This window comes from Podarcis pityusensis (assembly GCF_964106645.2).
Source record: "Podarcis pityusensis genome assembly, chromosome: 10".
NCBI lineage: Eukaryota > Metazoa > Chordata > Lepidosauria > Squamata > Lacertidae > Podarcis > Podarcis pityusensis.
This window is the reverse complement of record NC_138035.1, coordinates 8,560,091-8,574,357: the sequence shown is the minus strand read 5'-3', so window position 1 is coordinate 8,574,357 and position 14,267 is coordinate 8,560,091. Positions and strand designations below refer to the sequence as shown.

Genomic DNA, 14,267 nt, shown 5'->3' with positions numbered 1-14,267 from the left:
TTGGTTACAGTGGCACCTCGGGTTAAGAATTTAATTCGTTCTGGAGGTCTGTTCTTAACCTGAAACTGTTCTTAACCTGAGGTACCACTTTAGCTAATGGGGCCTCCTGCTGCTGCCGCTGCACGATTTCTGTTCTCATCCTGAAGCAAAGTTCTTAACCTGAGGTACTATTTCTGGGTTAGCGGAGTCTGTAACCTGAAGCATATGTAACCTGAAGCGGATGTAACCCAAGGTACCACTGTATTCTAAAACGGCCTCGGCCCAATATACCTGGGCCCAGTACACCCCCATTGTTCTGCCCAGACACTGAGGTCCAGCTCCAAGGCCCTTCTGGCGGTTCCCTCCCTGTGAGAAGTGAGGTTACAGGGAGCCAAGCTGAGGGCCTTCTTGGTAGTAGTGCCGGCCCTTTGGAACGCCCTCCCACCAGATGTCAAAGAAATAAACAACTCCCTGACTTTTAGAAGACATCTGAAGGCAGCCCTGTTTAGGGAAATTTTTAATGTTCAATGTTTTATCGCTTTATTAATAATAATAATAATAATAATAATAATAATATTCTGTTGGGAGCTGCCCCGAGTGGCTGAGGAAACCCAGCCAGATGGGCGGCGTATAAATAATAAATTATTATTATTATTATTATTATTATTATTATTATTATTATTATTATTATTTGAGGTGTCCTCCCATCGCTGGGCAATAACTAGTCTAGCTGCTGTGGACAGGAAGGAAATTAATTCTTTAGATGTAAGAGTAGAATTTGGGTTCGAATCTAGTGATAATATGGCAAGTGCTGAATTAGGAAGGATAGAAGGTTTGGTGATTTTGGAGGCCAGGTAAACAACTTTTCGCAGAAAGGCATGGACCTTTCACCCAAGAGTTAACATGAAAACGTAACTCCGGTCTTATCCCACTGATGCCCTCATTCCATCAGGTCTCCAGCAAGATAATGGGAGTTGGATGGGGAGACGCCGTTCAGAGCTGCATCCTAATCGCACACCGCATGTCATTCGTGCCAGCGCAGCAGTGGTTACCGTGCAATTACATGCCACTATGTATAAGTGACAATGCAGTTACAGCTACTTTACCAATTACAGGGGAATTGCAACCCTGAAGCTAAGAGGTTTTTCACTCAGATGTAATTTAGGCAAGAACAGAAGAGAGAATGAAGTTGCTCAAATTTACTGGGAGTTGTGTCTGTGGCTGCTCAGGTTTTTATTTTATTTTATTTTTTGCATCAGATCAAGGAGTGGTGTCAAGTTTCCAGAGAACTATAGAATCTTAATGTGCCACAGACTTTGTCGCCTGTCTTTGCTATCACCACACTTCCCAACATATGGCTTCAGGCAATAATATAGCATGTACCATGCGTCGTAAAATGTGCAATTTCCTGGAAGGAAGGCTGCATTTCTCTTAGACCAAAGGTTTCCTTCCTGGTGAGTCAAGCAGGCCTTTCATGGGTTACGTTTCATGAGCAAAAGCAAAGATCGCGTTAGTTTTCCAGGAGTAAAGTACACTTTTTAAGAGCATTTGATCCAAGGCGGCATAGAACTCCTTTTGGGGCTATATCAGCACTACAAACATATCAAATGTGTACCTGCTGAACTGTCATGGCTGCCAGAGAACCCTAGAAATTGTAGTTTAACAATAGTGCTGGAAATTTTATGTTGGGGAAATATTTCCAACACCTCAGAACTGCAGTTTCCATAGTTCCATGAGTAGTTGAAATAACCATTAATTGTTAGTGTGTGGCAACTCTTCGAATATCATAATTGTCTCTTCTACAAGCGAAACATAGCAAACTTCTTCAACCTTTCCTCATAGTCATGTGAGGGCTTGCTTCTCCACCACCTTCCAGAAAACCATATGTGCGCTCTCTCTCTCTCTGGTAGGTAAAAGGTAAAGGTAAAGGACCCCTGGATGCTTAAGTCCAGTCAAAGGCAACTGTGGGGTTGTGGGGTTCATCTCGCTTTTCTGGCAGAGGGAGCCAGCATTAGTACTCAGGCAGCTTTCCGGGTTCTGTGGCCAGCATGACTAAACTGCTTCTGGCGCAACGGGACACCGCGATAGAAACCAGAACGCACGGAAACACTGTTTACCTTCCCGCCACAGCGGTACCTATTTATCTATTTGCACTGGCGTGCTTTTGAACTGCTAGGTTGGCAGGAGCTAGAACAGAGCAATGGGAGCTCACCCCGTCACGGGGATTTGAACCGCTGACCTTCTGATTGGCAAGCCAAAGAGGCTCAGTGGTTTAGACCACAGCACCACCCAGTAGGTAGGGTAGGAGGGAAGGCTTAGAAGAAGCTTGGGTTATCAACTGGCATAAGGGGCAAGGTGGTGTGATCCAAAAGCAGAAGCAGCTGTTGCTTTTCAGAACAAGGAGGTGTGCACTGCAGCTACCTTAGCAGGTGAAATGTAGAGCTGGAACGAGCAAACCTGTCCATTTTGGTTTATCTCGGCTTCCCATTTGTTGAGTTATAAGTTCAGTTTCCCACATTACCATGTCGGTTCAACAATTCAAAACAAAACAAAAAAATCCATGTTTTTGTGCTTTTTATCTTGTATCTTGATGCTGTCAACTGCCTTGAGATGTTAAGATGAAGGGCTACATACAAATTAAATAAATAAACTGCAAAATTCAGAGGAGTATGAATTTTGTAGGATAGATGTTTCACTTCTTGCTTTGTTTCAGAAAGTGGAAGCTGAAGACTGAATCAAATTTCTCCTCCAGCCTTAGCTGAAAGAGACATCACGATACAATCCAGCTGCTACTCCTCTTTAAAAGATCAAGTGTGCCCAGAGCGAACCAAACCAATTACTTGCTGGGTCCTTTCACAGAGGCGAATAGTGAAGAAGACACTTTCCACCCTAGTCTCCCTTTTCCAGCACTCCACAGCAAGAAAGTTCTTCATAAGTACCAACCCAAGTCCTTCTGGATGAAGTTTCTTTCTACAGCTACCCCTTTCCATCGCACCCTGGAGTTTTGCACCATGCCACCCAAATCCATAGTTCACTTTTCAGACTTTCAGCTCCGTTTGTGTCACCTGCAAATGCTCAGGTACCGTCATTCTGAATCCATCGTACGGAAGCGAACACACCTCAAAGCAAGCCCAGGTGCAGCTGGAAACCTGGCACTAAGGCAGCCTCTGCCGAAGAGCAATTAGCATAATTATTATTTTGTTTTGCAGGCAAAATTGCGACTTGGGCTCCTAAGCGCCTCGGCGCGTGTGACAACAGTGCTTGATAAAATTTCAAAACAACAACAGAGAACGTTTGGCTTGGCATTTCTGGAGCATCTTGGCCCAACTTGAGATTCCTCAGCAAACTGGCAAGCATCCCTGAGTTATCCTGAGAAGGTAGGGGTTTAGCGAAGCAGCCGTTGCTGTGGCAAATGCTGCAATGAAGGTGCCTATTGGGCCATTCACGAGTTAAAAGTCTGATCCTAACCATGTTATGTCAGAAGTAAGCCCTACAGATTTCAATGGGATTTACTCCGACATAGTTATGTGCAGCTTTAAGTGGGACGTGTGCAGCATATTCCCATTCGTTTCAACAGGTCTGTCTCACACCAAACATTCCCAGCATGGGGGCCCTGAGAGGGAACGTGCAAAACCTCTGCTGTTTGCAATACCTCTTCTCTTATTTTGGTATTTAATACCCCCATCAGTGCAAAATTGCACTTCTCTAGGGGACACCTATCTATGCATGTGGGAATACAATTATTATGGCTTTTTTAAGGATAAAGGTAAAGGTAAAGGGACCCCTGACCATTAGGTCCAGTTGTGACTGACTCTGGGGTTGCGGCGCTCATCTTGCTTTATTGGCTGAGGGAGCTGGCGTACAGCTTCCGGGTCATGTGGCCAGCATGACTAAGCCGCTTCTGGCGAACCAGAGCTGTGCACAGAAACACCGTTTACCTTCCCGCCGGAGCGGTACCTATTTATCTACTTGCACTTTGACGTGCTTTCGAACTGCTAGGTTGGCAGGAGCAGGGACTGAACAACGGGAGCTCACCCCATCACAGGAATTCGAACTGCCAACCTTCTGATTGGCAAGTCCTAGGCTCTGTGGTTTAACCCACAGCGCCACCCGCGTCCCTTTTTTTAAGGATAGGTGATCTTATAAGCTGTTGTTCTGCAAATTAGTGCACATCAAAACATTAGTGTGCATGGTTCCGAACTGGAAGGTACAGAGACTGAGTTTCTGCTTTAGAAACAAAATCTCTTAACTTCCGGGGTGGCGCCATCGGTAATGGCGGACTCCCTCTGATCTGGAGGGACTAGCTGCACAAGAAATGGGTCTTTTCCGCTACGGCGAAGCGGGGACCCTTTCAAAAATCACAGGCGGATGAAGCCTGTGACCATGGGACTCGGCGGGCACCTTTAGCGCCCCCCCAACCCGCAAAAGAACCCACTAACGGGCTCCGGAGCGAAGAGGGGGAAGTGGCGCGGTGCTGAGAGTCAACTGCTTCTTCCGTGGAGCGAAGCCGCACAGCCGTTGCCGGAGAGCGCTGCCTTTTTCCTGGGACAATTTGGCTTCTAAAATAATCACCCGTGAGTACTTAAATTTCGGACAATTGGACTTTAAATAAGGACTTGCGAGCAGAAAGGAAAATTGGACTTAAAAGTTTACCTCAATTTGGCACTGAAACGGGAAGGTCCAAACAGGAAGTCAGCCTTCCGTTTCTTTGTAGATAGATTAAAGCAAAGACATGGCAAACTAGAGCTCAGAAAATCGCTTGTAAAAGATTAACTTTCATCATTTAAAATTGTTGAACCCCCTTTCGGAAGCAGGAGAAGAAGGGGGATTTTTTCGGTCTGTTTAAACCTGCAGAAGTGAGTGTAAAGTAAAGTAACTTTCCACCGTCCTGATCCTGGAGCGGGGTGTCAGGACTGACATTTTTTGAAGCTCATTGACCAGAGACAAACGTTTTTGACAGATAGCTATAAGAAGAGAAACATTGATTCCATTGTTCCCCTTCGCATTTTAAAGGAACAAATATTGACAAAATATCTGAAAAAGGAAACTTTGTTGTTAGACTTGTCTTTAAAAGAAAGAACAAATAGAAGTTTTCCCCCTAGAGGGAGACTGTGAAACTGTAACCAACTCCGGGGAGCTTGCAGCTGTTACAGATTACAATCGTGGGAATAGACTTCTGACCTTGCAGGACAATGTATTCAGAAGCTCTGTTGCGTGCTTTCTGTAAAACAAATACCCTACTGGAACAGCTACATGAGAAGACGGACTTGATGACTGATGCGATCAGAAATTTTGAACAGGCAGTGGGAAATTATATGGAGCCCACCCAGGAATTAAATCAGGAGTGTGCCCTGACAGAACAGATGAGGGAAGAGGATGTTACTGAATCTTGGGCGTCACAGATGAAGGGAGCTGTGGCCCAGCAGGAACATGAGCTTTTGGACTTGACAAATGAACTTGGAAAAAGCCAGACTTGGAAAGATAAAGTTTGGTTTGGTTTGGAAATGGGGGGTTGGATAGACCCCCCTATGCAGGGATGTTTGGACCTTTCAAGTCTGGCAATGGGCCGTGAGATGTTTGGGGTTGTGGGGGCTCTTAATTTTGGAGGGATTTTGAAACATGTTCTTAAATACCACATGGAGTTTAGTGTGGACTATGGAAAAGGGGCTGATTTGTCGAAAAGGGTCAAAAACATTGTTAAGCTGGAGTTCCCACGAGTGAAAGGAGCAGGAGACAAAGGAAAATACAGTTATAAATTTGAAGAAGAGCTGCGGAAGGGACATGGAAGAGACTTAAGGGCCTCGGATACAAGGTTACCAGGTTAATGCACTAGATCGATGGGATAATAAGGACTGACAAAACCCGGGACCAGGAGGAAGGGATGCTGGATGAAGATTGGATTGTTTTTATTTCTTTTTTTTACTACTAGGATTGTTTTATAAAATTGATGAATGTTAGAAAAATGTTGGAACGAAATTACTTGGCTTTAGCAAAAATGTTTAAAGAATTATGTAAGAATATTATGGTTATGAGAAGTTGGTAAAAATAAGATTCAAGTTTTAAGCTTTAAGGTTCTTTATAGTAAGATAAGGTTAAAATAGATTAAGGTAATGTAATGACAGAATATTATGAAATATGGAAAGGATTTGCTGCGACAATTAACAACTAGGATACAAAAAAAGGGAGGAGGAGGAGGTCAAAGAAAGAAGGTAATGACAGTTGAGGATTTGAGAATGATGGATTTGTTTTTGAGTGTTTGTGGTGTATTTTTGTTTTTTGAATTTGTATTGTTTGATGTGGTTTGGGGTTTTTTTGTTTTTTCTTTCTCTCTTTCTGCTTTGTTCTCTTTTGTAATTCTAAAAATTTTCAATAAATATCATTAAAAAAAAATAGAAACAAAATCTCTTAACTGCGACCTAGAGGAGGAGCTGTTGTCTTTTCTCTATTGAACTGAACCTCAGAGAGGATTGAGAAACATAAAGGTCAGGCACAGGCAAGCTCAGCACTCCAAATGTTTTGGGACTACAGCTCCCATCGTCCTTAGCTAACAGGACCAGTGGTCAGGGATGATGGGAGTTGTAGTCCCAAAACATCTGGAGGGCCGAGTTTGCCTATGCCTGACCAAGGTTCAAAGCTTCTTTGAGGCCCAGTGTGATATTAGAGAGATGCCCTGCACTTCTACTGAGCCTGGAAAAGGTCCTCAAACCTAGTTTGGAAAGTCTCAGAATATGGGAAGAAAGCTAATCATGAGTGCCTCTGAGACTGAGCGCAAAGTCTGGGAAAATCAGAACCTTTTTTAAAAAGGGGGGGGGGGGAATGTGCTTGCCACTGGTTGCAAGCAATTATACAGGCTTCTGACATTGCCAGATCCGGGGTGCTTCTCTGTAGCTGTGATGATGCAACTTCCACTGTCAAACAAAAAAACCCTCGCTGTATCCCTAGCCCTAAGCAATTTCAGACGGCATCTGCTAGGATGGTGTGTGGGTGTTGCTTCTGTTTTAACAAAGTACAAAAACTTGTGAAGGCAAGCAGAGTTCCCACCCACACCCTCCCTTTGCAGATGTCACAGCCCTGGGGTCGGAGAGGGATTTGGCTCTGGGAACGGAGCTAAATCCAGTTGAGCCCATTACCACACTGCTCAACAGAATGATTATTGTGCAAAACTCAAGTCGCGCCGCAGCCCCCAGACCAGCGGTGCTTTAAATAGCACCCAAACGTCTCTGTGAAGGAGCCTCTGATACTTTGCTTCCAGTTCTCTGGCTCCCCGGTTCTGTTTCCCTTTCACTTGGTTTAAAGAAGAAGGGAAGGGGGCAAAAGAGCCTCTTGCGTAATGATTCCCTTCAGCTTACTAACTGGCAAAGAAACATAACAGCAAGGCAATGTGAGGTCAGGTTTGGCTATAAGCGGCATGTAAACAACAGCACGGAGGAGCATGCAGGAAACCGCCAGCAAGGCCACATGTGACAAAAACCTACTGAACCACATACGAAAGCAGCCGGGGTCCCCTGCAGCAATGCCAGGCACAGCATCTAAAATCAACTCCTTCCTGAGTAAATCTAATCGGTCGTGAGGCGTACGGCGAAGATTTACTTGCAGCTGCCAAGGGAAAGCTCTGAAAAACTCGGGCTGGGGAGGAAGGTTTGGGGAGAGGGGAACAGGCAAAGAAAGGATCCCCTGGGCAAAGTTCACCTGCATGAGGAGCTGATTAGGATCACCGTCCTGTCCTGGGCGAGAACGTATCTGCCCCGGGGTGGTGGGCCAATCGCACAAAGAGCAGGCTTAATATAGGCTCCGCAGAGAGGGCATCGGGGAGGAGGATTTTGCCTGAAATATCTCAGACACAATAGCACCAGTCAGCCGCCCCAGGCCCCGTTCCACCCTGAATGAGCATGTTGTGTGAGAAGGGTCAAGGGGGGAAAACAAGAAGTCAAGGCACAGCGATGCTTTAAGTTGGGAAGGCTTGGCAAGCGGCCAGTTAAAGGGCCAGGCCAGTTTTCAAGACTCCTTTTCCCTCTGCAATGTCTTATTTGAGCACACCATCGTCCTCACATCCATCAGCCTCACTCAGAAAGCCTGGAGACAGAAGAACCTCTTAGAGGTGGCCTCGTATAGGCAGCATTTCATTGCTGTTCAAACAAGCATTGCAGGATTGCAAAGCACTATGAAAGCTTGCAGACCTACTTGATCCGAAATAACAGTGAATCGAAGTGTGCACAGTGCAGGCAATGATAACTCTGCTGTTCACCCTACAACTTTGTTGAAATTTACTGCCTGCCTTCAGCCATAATTGGCTCTATGATGTCAGACAGGGCTGACCCAGAAGCACTTTCCTGCACAGAAATCTTCTGTTTTTTATAATACTTGAAGCCAAAATGAAAAAAGCATAAAACTAGTGTTGAGCTGAAAGTTCTCAAAGGATAACTTTCAGCTCAAAGTTACAGGGAGCTTAAGAGGATGAAAGGGGAACTAAAAGTGCTAATTTCATAGGGTTGTGGAGTTAGAATCATCTAGTCCAATCCCCTACAATGCAGGAATATGCAGGTGCCCCATACAGGGATTGAACTTGCAACCTTGGCATTATCAGTGCCATCAGAAGAAGAAGAAGAGTTTGGACTTGATACTCCGCCTTTCATTCCCTTTAAGGAGTCTCAAAGCGGCTAACAATCTCCTTTCCCTTCCTCCCCCAAAACAAACACTCTGTGAGGTGAGTGAGGCTGAGAGATTTCAGAGAAGTGTGACTAGCCCAAGGTCACCCAGCAGCTGCATGTGGAGGAGTGGGGAAGCGAACCCGGTTCACCAGATTACGAGTCCACCGCTCTTCACCACTACACCATGCTGGCTCTCAGTGCCTAACCAATTGAGCTACTCAGGCTCCCAACTGCCCCCTTGCTTTGCTGCTGCCAGTTCTGCAGTGATAGGTCCCCTTGATCCCAGTCCCATCATTGACCCATGGAGGATCTGAATTCAGAGGAACTCCAGTTCACCCAGGGAAGAGCGCTTAGCGCCCTCTGCTGCACCCTCCCAGCCTGAGGACATGGCTCTCTCTGATTCTGGGGAAGACTCCCTTGTGGCTTCTCCTCCTCCATAGCCACAAATGTGACTGCGGAACCAGCTATGGATCCCCAGAGGGCTGCAGCCAGCCACCCCTGGGTGGTGGAGTCACTGGAAGGAAAATACCCTGCCAGTCGTTTTAAGCCCTCGGTCCTTCACTGAGACATCATCTATAGCCTAGACAACATAGTCCATAGCTCTGCCAACAGGGCCTACTGGGAGCTGTCCAGCATCCTGACTAGGACTTAACCTACCCTGGCGGGACTTGACTTGCCCAGACTTGACCTGAATGGAAGAGCAGTCCTTTCTTTTGTCTGCCACGGATAGCCTTCGCTTCCAATTTGCCCAGTCCTCTTTTAAAACCATCCAAGTTGGTGACTTCTCACTACCCCTTTGTTATATATATATTAGGGTCCAGGTGAAAATGTTCCTCTTCAGCCAAGCCTTTGGCTGATTAATACTCTACAGCCTTTTAAATGTTTTTGTGGAAAGAGGGGGTTTGCTGTTTTGTTTTAATTATTTACTTGTGTTTTTATCTTGTAGCTTATACCGGGAACTGCTATGAGATCCTAGGACGAAGGGTGGTGTATAAATCTAATTCAATCCATTAATAATACAGGTGGGAAGAGCATGGTTGCACTTGCAACAAGTGCATTAAAATCCAGTCTCTAAAAAGTCCTGAATGCACCTCTTTCCTTCATTTGAATTTATACAACTGACCACGCAATTGTATTTTATTTTTAATGAGGCTTCTTGGATTCTAAGCAAGCTGTCGCCAACCTGGAGTCCTCTAGATTTTTGGACTACAAATCCCATCAGTGCTCCCACCAGGGGCTGATAGGAGTTGTAGTCCAAAATGCTTCGAGGGCACCAGGCCCTCTAAGGCTGTTCTAAACCACAGGCAACCCCTCTTCCATACACAGCATCTTCCTCCCAGCTGCTGAGAAAACAGCAAAGCATGGCTGAGTTACCAACTTCCCGTTTGACTGGCTTGACTCTAGTGGTCACAGCTGCCACTATGGCTCAGCAGCGAAGCGTTCCAGCTTGCTGCAGAAACTGCAGACGCCGGGGCTTCAGCTTGATATTTCACTCTCTTGGTTCCCGCCCCTGCCCTTCCAGCCTGAGCAGCGAAACTTGGCCCTGATCCCTTCCTCCTTTGCAATTATTTGTGCTCATGCCGCACTCCATTACAGCCAGGGACAAGGATGCGGCCAGTCGGAATAGAGGCCCTGGACAAGCAATTACTCTGGGAAGGGAGTGCAGACAGCCAGGCAGAGGGACATAGATGGTTTCCAAAGCCATTTGCCGCTGCACTAAAGCAAAAAGGTGGAGGAGAAAGGAATAGCATGTGTTAGGTAAATGCCTGCTTGGGTTTTTCAACAGGTGGGCCCATTGTATGCAACAGAAGGAGACTGGCAGCATGTTTTTGGCACGGGGCATGCAAAAGCTCTCACATTCTTGGAGCAATTCAAAATTAAATGTGTGGCCATCTTGACTTTGAAAAGCCCTTTTAGCAATTATTCAAGGAAGCCCTGAGAACAGGGACAAAGTGCTTGTTCTAAAAGCAGTAGCAGCTGCATTCCCCATTGCTTTGCCCTGAGGAATAGCCCAGTCGGTAAAGCAGGAGATTTTTCATCTCAGGGTCATGGGGGTGAGCCCCACGTTGAATGAAAGATTCCTACATTGCATGGGGTTGGACTACTAGATGATTCTTGTGCTGCCTTCCAACATAAAATTCTATGATTCTTAGTGTTTTCTGTCTGCCTCTTCAGGCCCAAGCTGCCAGGATAAGGACAGGAAGCATTGTCCTCACTCTGACTTGACTTCAATGTTATCCTATCTAGAAAATCAGATGTCACGAAGCCAACTCAGAGGGAGGGTAAAGGTAAAGGTAAAGGGACCCCTGACCATTAGGTCCAGTCGTGGCCGACTCTGGGGTTGTGGCGCTCATCTCGCTTTGCTGGCCGAGGGAGCCGGTGTACAGCTTCCGGGTCATGTGGCCAGCATGACTAAGCCGCTTCTGGCGAACCAGAGCAGCGCACGGAAACGCCGTTTTACCTTTCCGCCTGAGCGGTACCTATCTATCTACTGGCACTTTGATGTGCTTTTGAACTGCTAGGTTGGCAGGAGCAGGGACCGAGCAACGGGAGCTCACCCCGTCGCGGGGATTCAAACCACTGACCTTCTGATCGGCAAGCCCTAGGCCCTGTGGTTTAGACCACAGCGCCACCCACATCCCTAGAGGGAGGGTAGCCATGTTTTAAAAGGGTGCTAAGCAGAGGCAGGGAGCAGCAGGTTGCAGAAAACTAGGCAGCCATGGACAGGAGGCAAAGACTGAGTGAAGAAAGTCATCAAAAGGATGGTTTTCATGTTTTGTTTTACCCACCTCAAGCTCAGTAGCCTGGTGACTACATTGCCTCCCTTCTCTGCCTGAGACCTGGCAGCCTTATCACCCTTATCCTGTAGCGCAGCGGTTCTCAACCTGTGGGTCCCCAGATGTTGTTGGACTACAACTCCCATCATCCCTGAGCTCTGGCCTTGCTAGCTAGGGGTGATGGGAGTTGTAGTTCAACAATCCACAGGTTGAGAAAGGCTGCTCTAGTGCTTAGAGTGCTGGACTAGGACCTAGGAAACCAGGGTTCAAATCCTTGCTCAGCCATGAAGCTCACTGGGTTACACTGGGCCCGTCACTCACTCTCAGCCTAACCTGCCTCACAGGGTTGTTGCGAGGATTTAAATGGTGGACAGAGATCCACGTATGCCACCTGGAGCTCCTTGGAGATACAGGGGGCATATAAATGAAATAAAGAAATAAAATAAAGCTGGCAACCATCAGTAAGATATCCCAGAATGCCCTGCTTGGAAGGGCATAGGGGTGGGGTGGGGGTAGAGAATGGCATCCCTGAACTGCCATTCCCATCTCCACTACCACAAAGGGGGGGGGGGAATGGCCTTCAGAATGGGGCATTCTGGGGAAAAGAAAAAATGGGTGGTACCGTATTTACCGCTCTATAAGATGCATTTTTCTCCTCCTAAAAAGAAAGGGGAAATGTGTGTGAGTCTTATGGAGCGAATGCAGGCTTTGAGGGCTATCCCAGAAGCCAGAACAGTGAGAGGGAGTGCTGTGCAGCGCTCCCTCTAGCTGTTCTAGCTTCTGGCGTAGTCGTGCGAAACCTCCGCAGGGCAGTGGGGAGCCTTCATCCCGCTCCCCTGTGGAGGCTTCGCTCAGCTATCCCTGGCTTTTGCAGGAGATGGGGGAAGGGACAGAGCCGCGTGCTCTGTCTCTTCCCCCACCTCCCAGAAAAGCCCCCAAGAGCCACGCTCCCTTTAAAGAGCATGCGGCTCTTGCGGGAGGTCATGGGAAAGCCAGGAGGCTTGCTTTCGCTGAAGCCAGGAGAGCAAGCGGGATCAGTGCTGCAAAGCCTCCTGAGCGAAGAGGGAGGAGCGCTCCCTCTTCGCTCAGGAGGCTTCTTATTTCTTGTTTTCCTCCCCTAAAAACTAGGTGCATCTTATGGTCAGGTGCGTCTTATACAGCGAAAGATACTGCCCCAATTCCCTTTATTTTTGAAAATGGGGCTGCCGAATGGAGGAAGTTGGCGGTTTGACACCGTTCAAAAGAATTCCCCTCCCAAACTGCACCCACAGACTTGCATTATGTGTCCCCCCTCACTTCCATCACCACCATTCCTGGCTCAAAGGACAACCAAGGGTTTCTTGTTAGCATCCTGACTTACTGCACTGCTGCAGCGGATATCCTTCACTTTAAGCCAGGCCAAATCCAAAGTGCCTTCGCCCCTATAGCAGGACTGCAGCCTGTCCTTAATGCGGTCGTTAATTCTTTTCAGAGCAAAGATGCACAGGGCCGACTCGTCCAAGGACTTCATCTTCCTCTTCTGCCCCTTGGAGAAGACGGTGAAGAGGACGTCGTCCTCCGGCCTGATGCCCAGTGACCTGGCCAAGATGGCTCCCGCCTTGGACAGGTAGGCAGCCTGCAGCAATCGGTATTCCACCCCATTCTTCTCGCAGCCAATGGGCACTTCAACGTACGAGTTGAAGGCCGTGTCCTCTTTGCACAGGCGGACCAGCTTGGAGGTATAGACTTGCTCCTTAGTGGTGGAGCCCGGTGGAGAAATCATCTCGGGCTGGAGGGTGAGAAAGTAGACGAAATTACCACTGCTGAAGCCATAGATGTAGTATATGTCGAAGTCAGGGATGATGGTGAACGTATCCGACGGGATCTTGATCATGGAGGCCACAAACTCATCGTGGAAAACGTAAGCAAACATCCCTTCTGCCTCAGAGTTCTTGGGTAGCTTTCTGCTAGAAATGGTGGGGAAGTACTCTGGCTTGCCATCCACTGCGGTAGCAATGAAGAGCTTGTCATCCATGTTGTTGTAAGAGACTATCACCCCAAAAACCGAGCCGCTCTCGTTCACCCCGGAGAGGTAGTGTTCCTTGTTGTGGAAGGGCTCTCCGAGCTTAAACAGGTCGTCCAACCTCAAGAGTTTGCAGATGCCCTGGTACAGGCTTCCACAAGCAATCAGCCTGTTCTCCTTGTAGTCTATGAGGAGCATCTTGTTGATGTTGTTTGTGGACTTCAAGGGTTCGTTGCAAGGCTGGACCAGTTTGGGAGGGTAGCACTTTGGGTTGTCGCTATCTGGGCCCGTCTGGTGAAACGTGAGCATCTCCAGATCGCTGGAGAGTTTGTAGATCCAATTGACGGCTCCCAGGTAGATGTTGCCTCTCCTCTCGTCCACCACCAAGTGGTTGAAAAGCACGTCCGCCGTTTCCACAGTGAAGGTGAGGAAAGGTCTCTTTGGGTTGGAAGGCTGCTGCCTCGTGGTAGAAGGCAGCATCACGGCGCAGGGAAGGAGGTGCAAGACGAGGCAAGTCCACCTCCACGTGTCTCCCGACATGGTTACAAAAAAAAAGAGTTTTGTATTCCTAGAGCGGCAGGAAGTGACGTTAGAGGTGTGAGCGTTGTCAAAGTGCCGACCCTCCGGTGGAGATTATCCTAAGGGGAAAAGGGGTGGGGGAGAGAGAGGGAGGGAGGGAGAAAGAAACATTATTGAGAAGCATGTCCCCAACCTCCCTACTTCAAAAACCATGCCATCATCAGAGAAAGCTTCTTTAATTGCTAATCCTCGCCTTTTCATCTCTGCAGCAAGGCTGGCACAAAGGGAGCCCCCTCAAACGATGAGATGCCAAGGCAGAATAAGCAAGCAGCCAGGCTCGTT

At 47.5% G+C, this 14,267-nt stretch overlaps 1 protein-coding gene across 1 annotated transcript in view; it reads right to left on the bottom strand.

Annotated features, from left to right (window-relative positions):
* Positions 1-14,267, bottom strand: part of PLXNA4 (plexin A4) — a 609,453-nt gene that overhangs the window by 542,442 nt on the left and 52,744 nt on the right. The window contains exon 2 of the mRNA XM_081022606.1: positions 12,765-14,044. Coding sequence (XP_080878732.1) covers positions 12,765-13,946 — 1,182 coding nt within the window. The 5' untranslated portion in view covers positions 13,947-14,044. The remainder of the gene's footprint in view (positions 1-12,764; positions 14,045-14,267) is intronic.